The sequence below is a fragment of the Octopus bimaculoides genome, chromosome 1 (genome assembly GCF_046866305.1).
Source record: "Octopus bimaculoides isolate indiv1 chromosome 1, ASM4686630v1, whole genome shotgun sequence".
NCBI lineage: Eukaryota > Metazoa > Mollusca > Cephalopoda > Octopoda > Octopodidae > Octopus > Octopus bimaculoides.
The window spans coordinates 156968095-156984883 of NC_142928.1; the positions used below are offsets into that span (position 1 = coordinate 156968095).

At 32.6% G+C, this 16789-nt stretch overlaps 1 protein-coding gene across 6 annotated transcripts in view; it reads left to right on the top strand.

The window, feature by feature from the left end:
• LOC106868436 (ATP-dependent RNA helicase A) overlaps positions 1 to 16789 on the top strand; it is a 58629-nt gene that overhangs the window by 32322 nt on the left and 9518 nt on the right. For all 6 annotated transcript variants that reach the window (XM_089360892.1, XM_014913702.3, XM_089360885.1 and 3 more), the window contains 21 exons: positions 4449 to 4495; positions 4726 to 4862; positions 6225 to 6314; positions 6422 to 6589; positions 7374 to 7451; positions 7964 to 8083; positions 10119 to 10190; positions 11080 to 11221; positions 11374 to 11456; positions 11647 to 11803; positions 11925 to 12031; positions 12313 to 12411; positions 12538 to 12652; positions 12859 to 12953; positions 13828 to 13901; positions 13999 to 14151; positions 14527 to 14687; positions 14786 to 14897; positions 15548 to 15712; positions 15806 to 15890; positions 16476 to 16574. In XM_089360892.1, the coding sequence (XP_089217018.1) occupies positions 4465 to 4495; positions 4726 to 4862; positions 6225 to 6314; positions 6422 to 6589; positions 7374 to 7451; positions 7964 to 8083; positions 10119 to 10190; positions 11080 to 11221; positions 11374 to 11456; positions 11647 to 11803; positions 11925 to 12031; positions 12313 to 12411; positions 12538 to 12652; positions 12859 to 12953; positions 13828 to 13901; positions 13999 to 14151; positions 14527 to 14687; positions 14786 to 14897; positions 15548 to 15712; positions 15806 to 15890; positions 16476 to 16574 (2343 nt within the window). In that variant the 5' untranslated portion in view covers positions 4449 to 4464. The remainder of the gene's footprint in view (positions 1 to 4448; positions 4496 to 4725; positions 4863 to 6224; positions 6315 to 6421; positions 6590 to 7373; positions 7452 to 7963; positions 8084 to 10118; positions 10191 to 11079; positions 11222 to 11373; positions 11457 to 11646; positions 11804 to 11924; positions 12032 to 12312; positions 12412 to 12537; positions 12653 to 12858; positions 12954 to 13827; positions 13902 to 13998; positions 14152 to 14526; positions 14688 to 14785; positions 14898 to 15547; positions 15713 to 15805; positions 15891 to 16475; positions 16575 to 16789) is intronic.

Here is a 16789-nt window from a genome sequence, read left to right on the forward strand (position 1 = left end):
GACTCAGCAGGTTTTTGGATAAACTATTATTGCAGCATTAATATCAGTCTTACTAGAAATATTCTATTGCTATTTGGAGCAATAATTTTGATTTTTCATCTTTATATATATCATACAACTTTTCAAAATTTAAGTACAAGAAATTTCTTCTTAGACTCCTTAAATTACAAGTCATTATAAACATTTTCATTTAGGAACCAGCCTTGAAACATTTTGAACGGTTTCTATAAACATAAATTTGTCACTAAAATACATCAGTTTTATATTTGTTACGGTTTATCATTAACTTTATTCAACAGTCTTATTTCACTTCCTCCAAACAAACTACTGAAAATATTGTATGTTTAATCAGTTGGTCTCAAGCAGATGACATGTGTGTTTTGCTTGTATGTATGTATTTATGTGAGTGAGTGAAGTGTATAACTGGTGGAATACATTGTTATGAGGAGTTTTTAAATTACTAACCTAATCTCAAATTGTACAAAGAAACATTAGAATTATTTCACTAAGTAAGAGTAAAATATTGTTTAAGGACCCTGCAAATGGAATGGTCAATTTATTCTGGTGTCCACCTGTTAGCTTGATAAACTTAGATTTAAATATTGATGAAATAATTCTTTGAAATAAGGTAAATATTATTTAGTTTGTTTTTCTGCAACAAAATGCAAAATAATTTGAAAATATCTTTTAATGATGCCTAGGATTTTTTTAAATATGTAAATGGTTTTCATTCTGTTTCATTTTAAATGAAGAGATGGAAAATGCATTTAAAGCTCCTAGTTATTGAATACTTGAGAAGTAATGTTTCCTATATCAGTTCTTGTGTAATCACAAATGTTATTCTTTACTGCCTCCACCAATAATTTTTACTCTGAACCCTAAAGTAAGCCACGGTGTGATCATTCAACCAGCTAGAAATATCCCCTATATAACATTCTACCTAAGTAATGAAAGGACACATTAGATAATGTACCCCAAGATAACTTTGATATAGTTGGCATTAGGAATAATATAACGCTATTAAGAGGTTTTGCTCTAAATATTTGATGACTTGCTCGTCTAGAAAAATACCATTCAAAGTAATGAATCTAAGAGCCTGGCTACTTGGCTCATTTTAGGAAAATGACGTTTGAAATCCTTTCTGTAACATAATTATTTTATAGTAGAATATTATCTTTTTATTTTTTATTTTATTTCTGGCAATAGTCCAGATGAAAAGAGTTGATGTAACATATTAGTGCTTATTAGGAGAAAAATCAATTCACTTGAAGCGCGTTTTATATTTGATTTTTTTTTTTAGCTATTTTTGCATTAAGTGTTGTAAGAATTATTTGATGGCTAGGTTGTAGCCGAATAGTAACTACTCAATTACTGGTTTCGATAATTGTTAAGTTTACGAGGTTGTAATGAAATTTGATTAGTGCTTATATTTTTAAATAAATGCTTTCAGTTGTTATTTATTAATCATCTCTAATCAAGCAGACTGCTTATGGTAGTGGTTTGATAGCAACAATGGCTAAACATATTAGGTCTACTCTTTTTTAGTGATAGGGATTGCTGTGTGAATGACTTCTTTGCCTTCAGACTGAAAGAAAGGTGTGGAAGACAAAGCTTTTAGAGTTCTCATTTCATAGCATTACGACATACAAATACATAATAATGTATTGTCATTCCATTTGTTCTCTAATGCTAAACAAAGTACTTATTTATTGACTAGATAGATTGAAGACTATTTAATTTGACCTGGTATGTGTTGTTTTTGGTCTAAGCAGGTTTTAACGATTTATAAATATTCAATCTTTAGTATCAAGGGCGATAAATATTAGAAATACCAAGAGGAGTTTTCTCCCTAACTCATAGGATTGGGTCATCCTATAAATAATGTGGCTTTTTCAATTGCATGAAAAGTTGGAGGGGGACAGGATAAACTACCTGCATCAACTTGCTATAAAAGCAAGTAGTAATTTTACCTTGTCCTTATTCTTAGTGTAAATTTTGAAGAGCTGTTCGATTTTAACAGTTACTTTTTTAAAGCTATAATGGAAGTGACAAAGGTGCATATTCAGCCTATTTTGCTTTATGAGTTCAATAAAGTTAACGCACCAGAAAGTGCAGGGAATATTAATGCAGTATATGGGGATTGAACAATAAGTGTAAGCCAGTGTCAATGGTGCTTCCAGAAATTCAGAACCAGAAACTACAGCCTGGCAGATGAGCCTCGTCCTGGAAAATCTGTGGAGTTTGATGAGGATATCCTGCAAATCTTGGAACAAAATCCTATCATAACTGTTGAGGAACTAGCAGAGTAGCTTGAATTTGGTCGTTCAACCACTGATCAACATCTGTGTGTCATTGGAAGAATCAGCAAATTGGATCAGTGGGTTCCTCACAAACTTTCCGAGTCTAATCACATGGAGAGACTGAATGTATGCTCTTCTTTGCTGTCATGTCTCACAAATGAACCTTTTTTGGACCAAATAGTGGACAGGTGACAAGTACTGAAAACAGTGGGAAAAGGAGGAACACCAGCACCCCAGGCTAAAATTCTTCACCCACATAAGGTGTTATCTGTTTGGTGGGATATGAAAGGTTTAGTCCACCTTGAACTTTTAAACCCAGACCAAATGATAACAAAGGACATGTACTGTAAGCAGCTTGAGTCGGCGCTAGAAGTAAAATGACCATCTTTGGTTCCAAGATGAAAAGTGAATGCTTGGTCACATACAGCAAGGATGACATTCCAAAGGCTGGAGCAATTTGAATGGGGAACTATGCCCCACCCACCATATTCGCCAGATATTACTTCATCTGATTATCATTTATTCCGCAGTCTTCAAAACCATTTGGCTGGAAAAAATATGAATTCTGTAGATGAGGTCAGAACAGTACTGGGGGAGTATTTTTCGTCATGGACAAGTGAATTTTGGAAGAGCATTGTAAAAAATGAAGGAGAGTATATTTTAGAGTAAAAAAAGAATATTATCTTAATTTTGAAAAGTAAAAGAAAACCACATTATTTATGGAGAGCCTATGTATTTTACTGTTTTTAATGTGTGCTTTGGGGAAAAGAAGACTATATATTAAGTGTGGTATGGATCTATACATCAGGAACCTAGCACATTAAATTTACTAGAATTTTTTTTTTTGTTTTTACTGGCCCCTGACAATAGATGGTGGGGTGTTGTCTTGTGTGTGTATGTACCTGGTATATGAAGCTGTAGAGAGCATCTGCATTTAGTGCTATGAATTGGTTTAGTGAATAGTCTCTGTGTTTGAATGTTTTGATACGCTTTAGATTTTTAAGAGAAAATATAGAAAGGCTGGTCTTATTTAAACTCCAATCTTTGGTGTGAGAGTGCAGAACTTTTAGCACTTGGAAGTGTAATCAAGTTTATGGATTTGTACAGCTTTCAGAACCAATGTTTTGGTGCAGTCCTCTGAGATCTTCCAGATTTTAGTCACTGCTTTTTCATGTTTTTATTTGTCCATTTGATACATGGAAGCAATTTAGGACTGTTGTATTGCTTCCATTTCATCAGTGAAGTTGGTATTATAAAGTGCCTTTCGAGAAGAGGAATTTTATTTAAAAACTAAGGACAAGTATCTTTTGACTGGACCAAAATTGGTGTTTTCTAAATATTCTCAAGATTCCATCCTGCTAGTAGTTTGCAAATTGTCATAGCATTTCATTAAAATAATCCTGTAATAGTAAACGTTACTTATAATTTGTATGTGTCACATGGATTCTGATTAGGTATTGCATTACCTTGTACATCTACATTGCGATGTGCTATAAGGCTCATAAGGAATGTGTTGTTTCTATCAAATCAATGTCTTTCTGTAGGTTTTTGACACCATTGAGACTCTTAATTACTATTGATATTTTAATGTTATTGTTTGTAAAGATGGTAGTTCTGAGTAAGATTTAAATAAACTATTATTCAAGAAAGAATTCAAAAACGATATAATCAGTGATTTACTTGCTTTAAAGATAGGTCAGCCAAACCTTTTTATTTTTCCTTTAGCATCAATGTGGCCTTTTGTTTTATTTTTTATGTAGAAAATTTTAAATTCTATAAACCCTTTTGAAGACTTGTCCATGTTAGCAGTGTTTTTGAATCCTTTAAATTTTCATAATCAAAACCATACTCATTCTAAAATAACATTTTAATGTGTGTATGTATATGCACATATGTCTATGGGTGTGGTGTTTGTATGTAAATTGTTGTGTGTGTGTGTGTATGTGTACTTGCATGTGTACAGGTGGCCCATAAATGGCTTAATATATAATGTTATAGTAATGCAATATATATATATATATATATATATATATATATATATATATATATTCGTGCATTCTTGCTTTCATTGTTCTTGTTATATTAAATTTGGATCTTGGATAGATCTTTTTCTTTTGTTATTAACATTATTTTATTGTTCTTTTGTAGGAGCTTCATTGCCGAGATGAAAATCTATGTCAAATCTATTGGGAAGCGTAAGTATTTTAAAAGAATTAAAAATGTTTCTTTTATTAATGTTATATATTCTTATGTTTTATAGACTGACTCAAAATGTAACAACACTATACAATTTTTTTCCAAAATGTCTAAGCAGCTAAAATCTTTAATGACCATTTGATACAAAAAGAAAACCATTCTCATGTATGATTATTTATAACTACTTCATAACTTTCATTTGATTTTCTTTCTCTCTCTCTCATGTTAGATGTATCATCACGAGAGCATGGTTCAAATAAACAAGTGGCTTCCAAATCATGTGCTTTGTCTTTGGTACGCCAACTCTATCACATGAATGTTATTGAAGCTTACACCGGTTTGAAGAAAAAGAAAGATGCTGATAAGGTATGTTCTTAAGGAATTTTATCACTATAGTAAAGCCTTTCCTTGAGTGCATTTTGGAATAATTATGTGGAGAGTTGTAGTTGTACCACTGGTGTGTGAACAGTACCTATATATTATGTATCACATATTCTTTTGGTTCTTGCATCATAGAACATCTATGGGAAAAATTTCAAGATGGTGCGAGTGATTACTTATAATTGTCTCTTTCAATGTCGTTATTGCTTGCAAACCCAACATACACTGTTGTGCATTGTCACAGAGAGCCAACAGAATGCTTTAAGTCTTGATAAAATACCTTTATTTCATGTTTTTATAAAGTAATCATTACACTCAAAACTATTTGTAAATATTTTTATCATTGGGTGTAAACAAAGCAATGCACTGTGGGATGGTGGTAAAAAAAAGGGAAGGATTTGAAATGCATGTGTAGATGTTTACTAATTCAAGTAGGGGCAGGTCAAGTGAAATTGTTTGAATTTGAATGTTGTTTGTGGAAGAAATGGGAGTCCCATGGTGTTGTACAAGCTCACAGTTGGAAAAAAAAAATAATGGTGGGAATGACATAGAGAATTGAATGATGGACTACAGGCTTAAGATATCTGTACTTATTTTGTCAATGAATGCTGACCAGTTTCTCATATATATATATATATATATATATATAACCAATTTCGATCACTGGCACCCATGCCACAGTAAAGTGATTCTAAAATCCTCGTAGGAAAAGCAGTAATGTTGGTTTTAAGAAGGCAAAAAGCAATGAGTTCTAGTTAAGAGATGCTGGCACTTCTGAATATCAAAATAGTCCAGTGTTGTGACACAGGCTGTGTTCATTGGAGTTGTATGATGCTTGTGTATAAACAGTGATAATGCATGGTAGTGAGACATTGAAACTCTAAGCAGGGAATGTGCATAGGTTGGAGAGGAATGAAGCGAACATGATCTGCTGGATATAGAATGTCTGTGTATGACATGAACTGATAAAAAAACTGGGTATAAAAGTAATCAGTTGTAGTGTGCAAATGAGATGGTTACACTATTATATAGAGGTAATGTGTAATGAATTATTCACGTGGGTGAATAAGTACCAGGAGATGTGTGGGAGAGGAAGACGGGGACAGAAGTGGTAGAGGTTGATATCCGGATACTCAATCATACAAAGGTGATGGCAAAGGAATGTGACAAGTGATGGGATACCATGTTAAAGGCCTATCCAGCTCATGCAAGTATAGTAAAAATGAACTTAAAATGTTAATTGTGTTATAATCTACTAGTTCTGTGTGTATATTGTGTGGTTGAGAATTTAATGATAATAATACAGGTATTTGAACCAAGTGTGCTTTTACTTCATATCATTTACAGATACCACCATTTGAAGTTTCCATTAGTCCTGAATTGGAAACTAGTCTGGATGAAGCTTTGCATGCATGGAATATCGAGCCTATTCAAGTAGTAAGTTGTTTATTTATTATTAAGTAATAAATTTACGGTGTTTTAACTTGATGCCTTTTATATAACATTTTCTCATTAACTATTTAATTTCTATCTACATTTTAAAGCCTGCTGAACTTTCCCCGGAGCCATTCTCACTAGTAACTCATACTCAACTGGATGAATTTGTTCCTGCACCTAAACGTCCTCAGCCAGGTGTGGTTTCTTGGTGTCCACCACAACCCAACTGGAACCCTTGGACAAATTGTAACATCGATGAAGGTCCTTTGGCGCATGTGAGTAAAACATTTTATTGTGTGTGCAAGAGAGTGCCATGTGTCTCCAAAATAAAAGAATATAAGTTATGATATGAAAGGAATGGCAGAAAGCTGAATGTAGTGCGTGGAATTCTTGGACTTCTTGTTCTTGTGGAAATAACCTCTTTACTGGCATGTCTCTGTTTTTTTTTTAACTATTATATATACATAAAAGGAACTGCTTTGCCTGAGCAGGTTTTTCAACGAAGGGTTTGATCTTTATGTAATTGTAAATCCAAAAAGATGCATTTGTAAAATTGGTTGTAAAGAATTAAAATATAACCTAAAAATGTATAATATAGTGATGCAGTATTAACTGCCTCTTGGATGTTGTTTACTGTCAAGCTAACTCTGATCAGGTGAATCCAGTTGAGATCATCCTGTCATTTTATGAGTATCTAGGACTAAGGCTTGAAAGTTATTGGTTGGTTATATAGATGAAATGGACTGCTTCCTAATTCTATGTTCAGATGCTTTCTGTATTGACTTCACATTCCAATTTTCTATAATAGGTAATGTAAAACACTAAACTTTTTTTTCACCGATAAAAGTTTACTTATTACCATTAATATAAAAAAAAAGTATGTTGAAACAATAGATCCTTCCAAAAATTGCCTTTCTTTTCGTCAAACTGGAGTCAATAAAAGTACCTGTCAATTTTTAGGGGCAGATTTAATTAACTCCTCCTGTCTATTCATATGACTTTGCATCAGTTAGAATTAATTATTATTATTTATTTTCTGTGATTATTATTGTTATTTAGGCCTCAATGGAACAAATCAGTCAGGATGTGTACCGGTCACTAGAAGAACAGAGAGCCAATGATAGAGATCTTCAGGCTGTAAGTCCTCATTGCTTAATTGTATATGTTACTATATTTTTATGTCTGAGACCGTCTATATCTTTATTGCTAATAATTTTGGCAATAAAGTTGTATGTTAAATAATATTTATTTTGAAAATATTAATAGTAGATACATTTTCTTTGAATTAAGTTTTAGTTCAGTTATTTTGAGCAATGATACCTTTTTTGGTTCATGTTGCCATGAATCAATTTAAGCAGAATCAAAACCAATGAACTTGTGTTAGTGTAGCATTTTAATTTTACTATCATATTTTCCATACTCTTCATATTTCCTTGTGAGAGTAATACATGTGAATATTTTTTCCATATTGTAACAGTAGTATCCAGCATGAGGAAAGAATTAGAAAATTATTATTTTAGCAGGTGTTTGTTGAATGAAGCATGGATGATCTATTCCAGTATGACTAAAATTAAATGTCAATATACCATTATGATATTTTCTTTTTTTTTTATTTTAAACATCTTTCATTGAATTTTTTCTGTTTTCAGATGCTCCATGATCGAAGCAAGTTACCTATCAATCAATCTAGAGATCATATTGTACACGTTATCAAAACTTCCCCGGTTGTTCTCATAAGAGGAGAAACTGGATGCGGTAAAACAACACAGGTAATTGACTTTGTTGTTTTATTTGTGAAAGAAATTAAAAAATTACTTGCAAAATGTGCGAGTAAAAGTAAATATGCAGGTTTAAGTGCTCCTATTGCTCACATGATTAAATCACAAGTCAAACTTAAAAGATAGATACTGAAAGATGAATGATAGTCTTTTTAGATATTGTGTCTTAAAAAATAAAAAAAAATAAGGTTGTGGCTGAAAGGCTTTTGAATGGGTCAGACAATGAATATTTGAAAATTTCATATGTAAATCTAAATTTTTATTACCTTAACCTTTTCGTTACTATATTTCTGACCAAAATACACCCTTCATGAGTTTCAATTAAATTCTAAAATAATCATGAATTTAGACTAGTTTCATTAAACAACTGTAACTTTTTTACTTATCAACATATGCTTTCCTGGCATATACTATCAGAAGCGTACCCTTCCTTTATACTCCACCATGCCCTCATCAACAGGTAAGTATCTCTCAGGGTTGTAAAATATTTTATATGCATTTTGAAAGCAGTCGATGAGGGGTCTTATTTTAAATAAGAGATCAAAGTTTGGTTCTCCATGTATTGTGGCACTGCTAGTGTCCCTCACATGTCGATACTGGTTCAGTTTCACAAATCATATTCAGATCATAATACTGGAAACATACTGATTGCCAAAAGGTTCCTGATTGTTCCAGTAATTTGTAATCCTGGGTAACTGTCTAATAACCCATAAAAATATTTATGGTAAAAAAATGCCCGTATTTCTTGTGGGAAACCACAAGCTATCTTTTTTTCCAGCTTCCTTACATTCTGCGTAACGGTTTGTTTCTTCAGTGATCACTTCAAACAAGTATGCTGGAAAAAATAAGAAGGAAATGTCTAATGGTTTCGCTTCTTGAGAAAGACTATAAGTAGACCCTGTCTCCTCAGAAAAATTGTTAATAAAAACATTTTTAAAGTTTTTACTCCATTCTGGTGTAAAATCGTCCTCGCTATCGCTGCTTTCAGTTTCTTCAGAATTGCTGCTTTTGGACTCCGATACACAAATATACGATTCATTTTCGTTCACCATGTGCTTTTGTACCTCATTCATTCTTTTTCTCGATATCTCCATATCTTCCATTGAAAAGCCTTCAAATTTGGAATCACTGCTTGATAGCATGAAACTCCTCTTCATCTTCAAAGTTTTAAAAAATCAGCACCGTAAAAATGTGGCAAAAAATCTTTCAAAATTCACCGAGTTCAAATATCGCGCCAAACAATGTTGGATACAATAGCTCAAGTATTTACAAAGTGAAATCACGTTTCTCACGAATATACTAACAAGATTTGTGTTCAAATTTACATTTAAATAACTCTTGGGTACTCACGGCTGGTTATGGCCGGGTTGGTCTTATGAACCAAAATGTTTTTTAGCCGGCTACAGCCAGGTTTGTATCAAAAGGGTTAACTGTGAAAATCCTGTTGTTTTTTCTCTATATTAATCTCCCAATCCTGTTAGGAACTAGAGATTTTAATGAAATGCAGTTAGTTGAGTATAAAAATCATAAAAATATAACTGTTGCATGTATTCAGACAAAATTTACTGATATGGTATAATGATGATTGGTGTACATTGTGAATGATTTTTTTTTTTTTTTTTTTTTTTTTGGTAATTTTTACCTGTTGTCATATCACATTCACGTACAAAGGAAAGTTGAATACAGTTAAGTTGATTACATATAAGTGTTTTCACACAATTTTGATTCCTGAGCATTGAGTTTACAGTCACAGAGCTGAATTTGTACCTCAGTTGGTCTCTAACTTGGAAACTGCACAACTCCTAAAATCATGTTGAAGAGCTCAATTACCACTGAGGCCTTGCTCCTGCATAAAATTATAAAATTTCCCAGTGAAGATGTATCACTCATAAAATGCACATTTTACATGATTGATAACTTTGTGGCTGAAAACAGTTTACATATTTTTTCTTTTCTTTTTATGCTGCTTGACTATAATGATTGAAGCTTTTAAATCTGATGTTGGTTTAAATCTTTCTATTTTTAGGTCCCTCAGTTTATTTTGGACGGCATGGTTGCAGAAGGCAAGGGTGCTGACTGTAATATAATTGTGACTCAGGTAAAACTCTTAAAATACTTAAAAGTTAGTTTGCCATGTAATAGCAAAAATTATTAGTTAGACATTTAAAAGCAAAAAAAAAAGAGAGAGAGAGAAAGAAAAAATAAATTATTCTATTCATTTGTGAACATCAACACTTATCTTTGACTGTTTTCTGTTAGGTGCATTGTTAGTTTAATAAGGGTCACTCTTTGCCTGTGTACAAGTTAATCTGTGATAGTCTGAATTTGTACATATTAGTTAATATTCTATTTCAGTGTCTCTCTTACTTTTAGTTTAAGTCATCTTAACAGCAACTATTTTTAAACATTTAGCTTAAAGTATAAAGTTATGAGTTTTTAATAATTTTTACTGTATTTTTCTTTTCTTAATTGCTACAATTTAATGACTTGCAAGGTTCAACACTTAACCTGTGCTACAAGATAGCAAAAATTCCACTGTTGTTTTTGCAAATTATTCCTAAATTTTCATAATACTTCAAATGCATTAAAGAAAATAACAACAAAAAAAACACATCCTGAATTCCAACTTTTATGACTAATTAATTCCATCACTTTGAATATGCCACTTCCCTTAACACAGAATATTAAGCCTGTAGTCAACTGATACATTCATTCATATTAGGTTCCCATTAATCTCTGAAAAAAAAACATCTTTCCATTATTGATTTAACAAATGAGTGTATTTGTGGATTGTTCAGTATGTATTAGTAATATCTGTTGTAAATTACAGCATTGAGAAATACTGCTTGTAAATAATTAGTCACTAAAATATTTCAGTTAGTCTTCAATCTCAGATTCTGTTCTGTAATATGGTATCATTATATATAGGGGTCATATTGTAGTTGACTGACTCACAGTGTCTTTACTAAGCTATTGTCTTCATCCAGCCTAGAAGAATCAGTGCCGTATCCATCGCCGAAAGGGTCGCTATGGAAAGGAATGAGAACTTGGGGCTGAGTACTGGCTACAGTGTCAGATTTGAAAGTGTTCTACCTCGGCCCTATGCAGCTATTCTCTATTGTACATTAGGTATGTACCTCCAGAAAGTTCTTTACTATTTACGTTTTTTTTTAATGAACAAAATGCTCTGTCTTATTCTGTTCATAATGTAATCTTCTCAGATCTATGTTTAATTTGTTCTGTATTAAATTGATGTATCACTATTGTATCTTTGATTTCAGGAACATTATTACGACGATTAGAGAATGGCTTGCGTGGTGTTTCTCATGTAATTGTTGATGAAATCCATGAAAGAGACATAAATGTAAGTTACAGTAATTACATAGTTTGTTTTGTCTCTTTTCTAATACTCTTCCTACCACTATCATTGAGGTTGTTTTCCAACTGGTCAGATTGCATGAATATTCAGACAACATAAATGCAGCTGGTTTTATGAATTCATCTTATGCTCATACTTCTTTTATTTTTTTTTTTTTCCTTCTATTAAATTTTAGACTGACTTCTTGTTGGTGTTACTCCGGGATATGTTAGCAACTTATAGTGAACTGCGTGTTGTACTTATGTCTGCTACTGTAGATGTAACTCTGTTCTGTGAATACTTCGGCAATTGTAGAGTGGTAGAAGTTTATGGCCGAGTTTTTCCAGTTCAAGGTTAGTCGTATTTATTATCAGTAGTTTCCTTCTGTATTATAGATGGAACAAAAAATTTATGTTTATGTATTTTAAAATCAATGTATAATTACTAAGGAATTTTTTTCTTGGTTTTTCATAGATTATTTCTTAGAGGATTGTATTCAAATGACTAATTTCGTGCCACCACCATCAGATAGAAAGAAAAAGAAAGAGAAAGATGAGGATGGAGAAGATGGTGACAAAGAGGTAATCTTATGATTCTCAAATAGTACCAGAATTTGTATTAATATATATATATTTTTCCATCAATCATTTTCAATTGGAGCAATACTTCTGTGTATTATGTTCAACCTCTGAAGTTTATTCAAACTGATTAGAAAGCTCCATATTTATTAAGTACAACATGTATGAGGATATAAATAAAAATAATTTTTGTAGCTTTTTCTTTACATTTTTACTGTTAGTATATTTCTTTACCTATTTTCCTTAGAAGACAATTTAGTATATTTCGACTCTTTATTTTACAGGAAAATTGCAATTTGCTGATATCTGGTGACTACTCAGAAGCCACTCGAAGAGCAATGGCTATGTTAAATGAGAAAGAAATGTCATTTGAATTAATTGAAGTAAGTTCTATTTTTAATGCAATAGGATAAGATTTCAAGCATTGTTAGTAATAGTAGTCAATGTTGAATATTAGAATGATTAAAAAATCCTGTATTCTTGTAACATTACATCTTGTTTCTTGTCAGGCATTACTACAATACATCAAAAGTCTGAATATTCCCGGTGCTGTCTTAATTTTCTTACCTGGCTGGAATCTCATCTTTGCTCTACAGAAACACCTGGAGATGTCGGCTGAGTTTGGTAAGTTTGATTGTCTTAAGTTAGCACTTTTGTTTCTTCCTTTTTTTTTTGTAGTTTTTGGACAGTAGCTAATACAAGCACATCTACATAAAATATTACTTTCAATAACCTTTTTGAACTTCTGTAAAAAAAATTTTAAGTTCTGATTTTCTTACCAGTGAGTGTAATGATATTCTAAATCCCATTATAAAATATTACATTTTCAGGCTCTTCTAGGTATCGAATTCTTCCTTTACATTCACAAATACCTCGAGAAGACCAAAAGAAAGTATTTGAAAGCGTGCCACCTGGTATTACGAAGGTAAGTTTACCTTGTACTGACTATGATTTTTAGAGTAATAAATTAATAATTGAAATAATACCCGCTTTTTTCTTTCACTATCATCATCATCATCGTTTAACGTCCGCTTTCCATGCTAGCATGGGTTGGACGATTTGACTGAGGACTGGTGAAACCGGATGGCAACACCAGGCTCCAGTCCGATTTGGCAGAGTTTCTACAGCTGGATGCCCTTCCTAACGCCAACCACTCAGAGAGTGTAGTGGGTGCTTTTATGTGCCACCCGCACAAGCCAGTCCAGGGGCACTGGCAACGATCTCGCTCGAAAATCCTACAGGAGCCAGTCAGGCGGTACTGGCAACGGCCACGCTCAAAATGGTGCATCTCATGTGCCACCCGCACAAGAACCAGTCCAGGGGCACTGGCAACGATCTTACTTGGCTTGCCGGGTCTTCTCACGCACAGCCCATTTCCAAAGGTCTCGGTCCGTAGTCATCGCCTCGGTGAGGCCCAATGTACGAAGGTCTTGCCTCACCACCTCAGCCCAGGTCTTCCTGGGCCTACCTCTTCCACGGGTTCCCTCAACTGTTAGGGTGTGGCACTTTTTCACGCAGCTATCCTCCTCCATTCTCACCACATGTCCATACCAGCGCAATCGTCGTCTAATTTTCCTTGTCATTTCTTATACTACTTGTTCACATTTCATATAATTATTCCATATAAATTCCTCAAAAGACTCAAATCTTTCTGATAATGTATCATTTTGGAAATAAGAATCAAAATCGAGATATTTATTTGTTTTTTAAATTTTTTTTTGACAACACTAAAGTCTGTGATTTACATTAGTTACTATTTAGTTGCATTTCTAACAAAATGGTAACCCTTTGTTTTTTAGATTATTCTCTCAACCAATATTGCTGAGACCAGTGTGACCATCAATGATGTCGTCTATGTCATTGACTGTTGCAAGTAAGTTTAAAATCATCCCAAGTCTTTGTTACTATTATTGTAATGTCTGCATTTCTTAGTTAACATTCTACAATGTGGTTTTATTGGTATATTTCAGAGCTAAAATGAAACTCTTCACTTCACACAACAACATGACTAATTATGCTACTTTATGGGCTTCCAAAACTAACTTGGAACAACGTCGTGGGCGTGCTGGACGTGTTCGGCCTGGATTCTGCTTTCATCTTTGTAGCAGAGCCAGGTATGAAAGGTGAGTGATAGTGCTTTGTATACTTCCTTCATAAAATTCCATTCAGTAAATTAAAAAGACAAAATATATTGTAATAAATCAGTAAGCTATAACAATGTTAGTGATATGAACATAATTTGTTAGTAATTCTTTAATCTTTAAGCATAATACTCATTAAACAAGGCATAGTAAAATGTAACTTTACTTTGAGAATTTGTTTACATACTATTTAAAGAAATGTATATTGGATGCTTTTGGTGTTTAGCTTTCTCAAAATTTGTGTCTATGATAGAAATTAATGTTATGATTGAGATAAGGCAGAGATATTGTATTTTCTTAATTTTGATTTCAATGTAGTTTTGATGATTAGTTAAAATCAGTGCTGTTTATTTTCAGGCTAGAACAACATACAACACCTGAAATATTCCGCACACCACTTCATGAATTAGCATTGGCTATCAAACTGCTAAGGCTCGGGTCTATTGGTCTATTTTTGGCCAAAGCTGTTGAGCCACCTCCTATTGATGCTGTTATTGAAGCTGAAGCCCTATTAAAAGGTGAGGATTTACATATCTTAAAATTCTTGGCTAATCTAATTTTATCTCTTGTTTGCAGTGTAAATAAAATATATTGAAAATCTTATTTTTCTTTCTAGAAATGCGTGCTCTTGATTCTAATGATGAATTAACTCCTTTGGGCCGTATTCTTGCCAGACTTCCTATTGAACCTCGCTTAGGAAAAATGATGATTTATGGTTGCCTGTTTTAGTAAGTTGCAGTTTTCTCATGTCCCAATATTGTTTGCTATATTTTCTTTTTTTAGTTACTAACCAGATTTATAACCATTCTTGAGCATCTTATTTTCCAGTATTACCAGAAGTAACTTGAGACTAATTCATAAATTTAGTTACAGGTTACTTGAAATGAACATTGTTTTTGTATGAATGGAAAAGTTATGTTAATAGAGTGGTTTACTTTAGATTTAACTAAATGTCTATTATGACATGCTGTCAAATGGTGAATCAGAACCTTTTAATTGTAATTAAGTATCAAACAACTGAGAATCAATGTAAATATGAAAATATTCATCAACCCTAAATAACAGCTAACCTTATACAAACTACCATTTTAGAATACTGCTTATATGTCAGAGTAAGAGTTATTTCCTTATATGCATATACCATAGAAATAGCTATGATAAACCCATGTTTAAGTTCAATTCTACATCATTCACCTTTTGTCTCACATCCACCTCATTTGTGACAATGACTTTTTTTTTTTTTACTTCTTGTATAACTAAATGCAAGACTGTAAGTAGGCCATATGCATTTCTCTTCCTCTAATTTTAAAGTTGCTTTCAGCAGTTTGATTCTTGTTTCTCTATTTCCCTTCTATGATTCAAATATATCTTTATACAGCTGTGGAGATGCTGTGTGTACAGTTGCTGCTAGCACTACGTTTCCAGAACCATTTATAACACATGACCGGAAGCGCCTTGGCTGGATACATAAAAATCTGGCTGGTACAAGATGCAGTGATCATGTAGCCTTATTGAATGCATTTCAACTTTGGGAAGATGCTCGGTGTGTACTCATATTCATTTCCATTTAATTCTACCATTTTATACCTAGTTTTCTGAATTATTTTCTCACCCAAAATATATGCTTTTATTTCAGTATGGCTGGTGAAGATAGTGAAGCTTGCTTTTGTGACAATAAATCTCTTTCAATGCCAACGTTGCGAATGACATGTGAAGCAAAGGTAATCAGTTATATTTATGTACATTTATATATATTATGAAATTACCCTTATTCTTGTCAAAAAAGTATTTGTAGCAATGTGTTTGAATTTGGATGGCTTTTTGAGTACTTGAATTTAGCCATATTTTTAATTGGATATTGAAATTGTCATCATCATTAATATCTGCTTTTTTTCCCCAAAATATCATCTTAAGTTTAATGTTTACTGTCAGTCATTGTAATCCTTTTGTCTTTTCAAAAGTTTTCAGATCGGACTTTTTCTTGTTTTCCCTAGCTTTACCACAGTTATCTTACCCTGCATACATCAGTTGTTATCTTCTCAACTCTCTCAGCTAATAATTGTACATGCATCAAATCGTACACACCTCATTTCACTCCAACTTTTATAGATCTGCTGTACAATGTTGCTGCTACCATGCAACATTTGAATTGTTGTATATGCTTCATACAGTCTGCTTCTTACTGACTGAAAAAAAAAAGGGGTGGGGACTAGTCTAACCAATACTTTAAAGTGCCATTGAGTATTATTATGTTTCTGATTACTAAAACGTTTTTGTATATATTTTTTCTTCCTTTACATTTGTAGAATCAGTTAAGAGATATTCTTACCAATACTGGTTTCCCAGAAGAATGTATGTTGCCCAAAGTATACAATTACACTGGACCCGATGGTAATTTAGATATTGTAAGTAATAGATCAGTTTGAATTTGTCAGGAACTTGCTTCTATTGCAAAGATTGTAAATTTCTCACTTTTATGCGTTTTATTTATTAACATAGGTACGAGTTAGAAATATGCTTATATGCTTTCTTAATCTGAAATGTTATGAAATCATAAACCTTTCAAATCTTAATTCAGTCAAATTCTTTACTATGTAAATCAAGAAGTACAATATTTTGT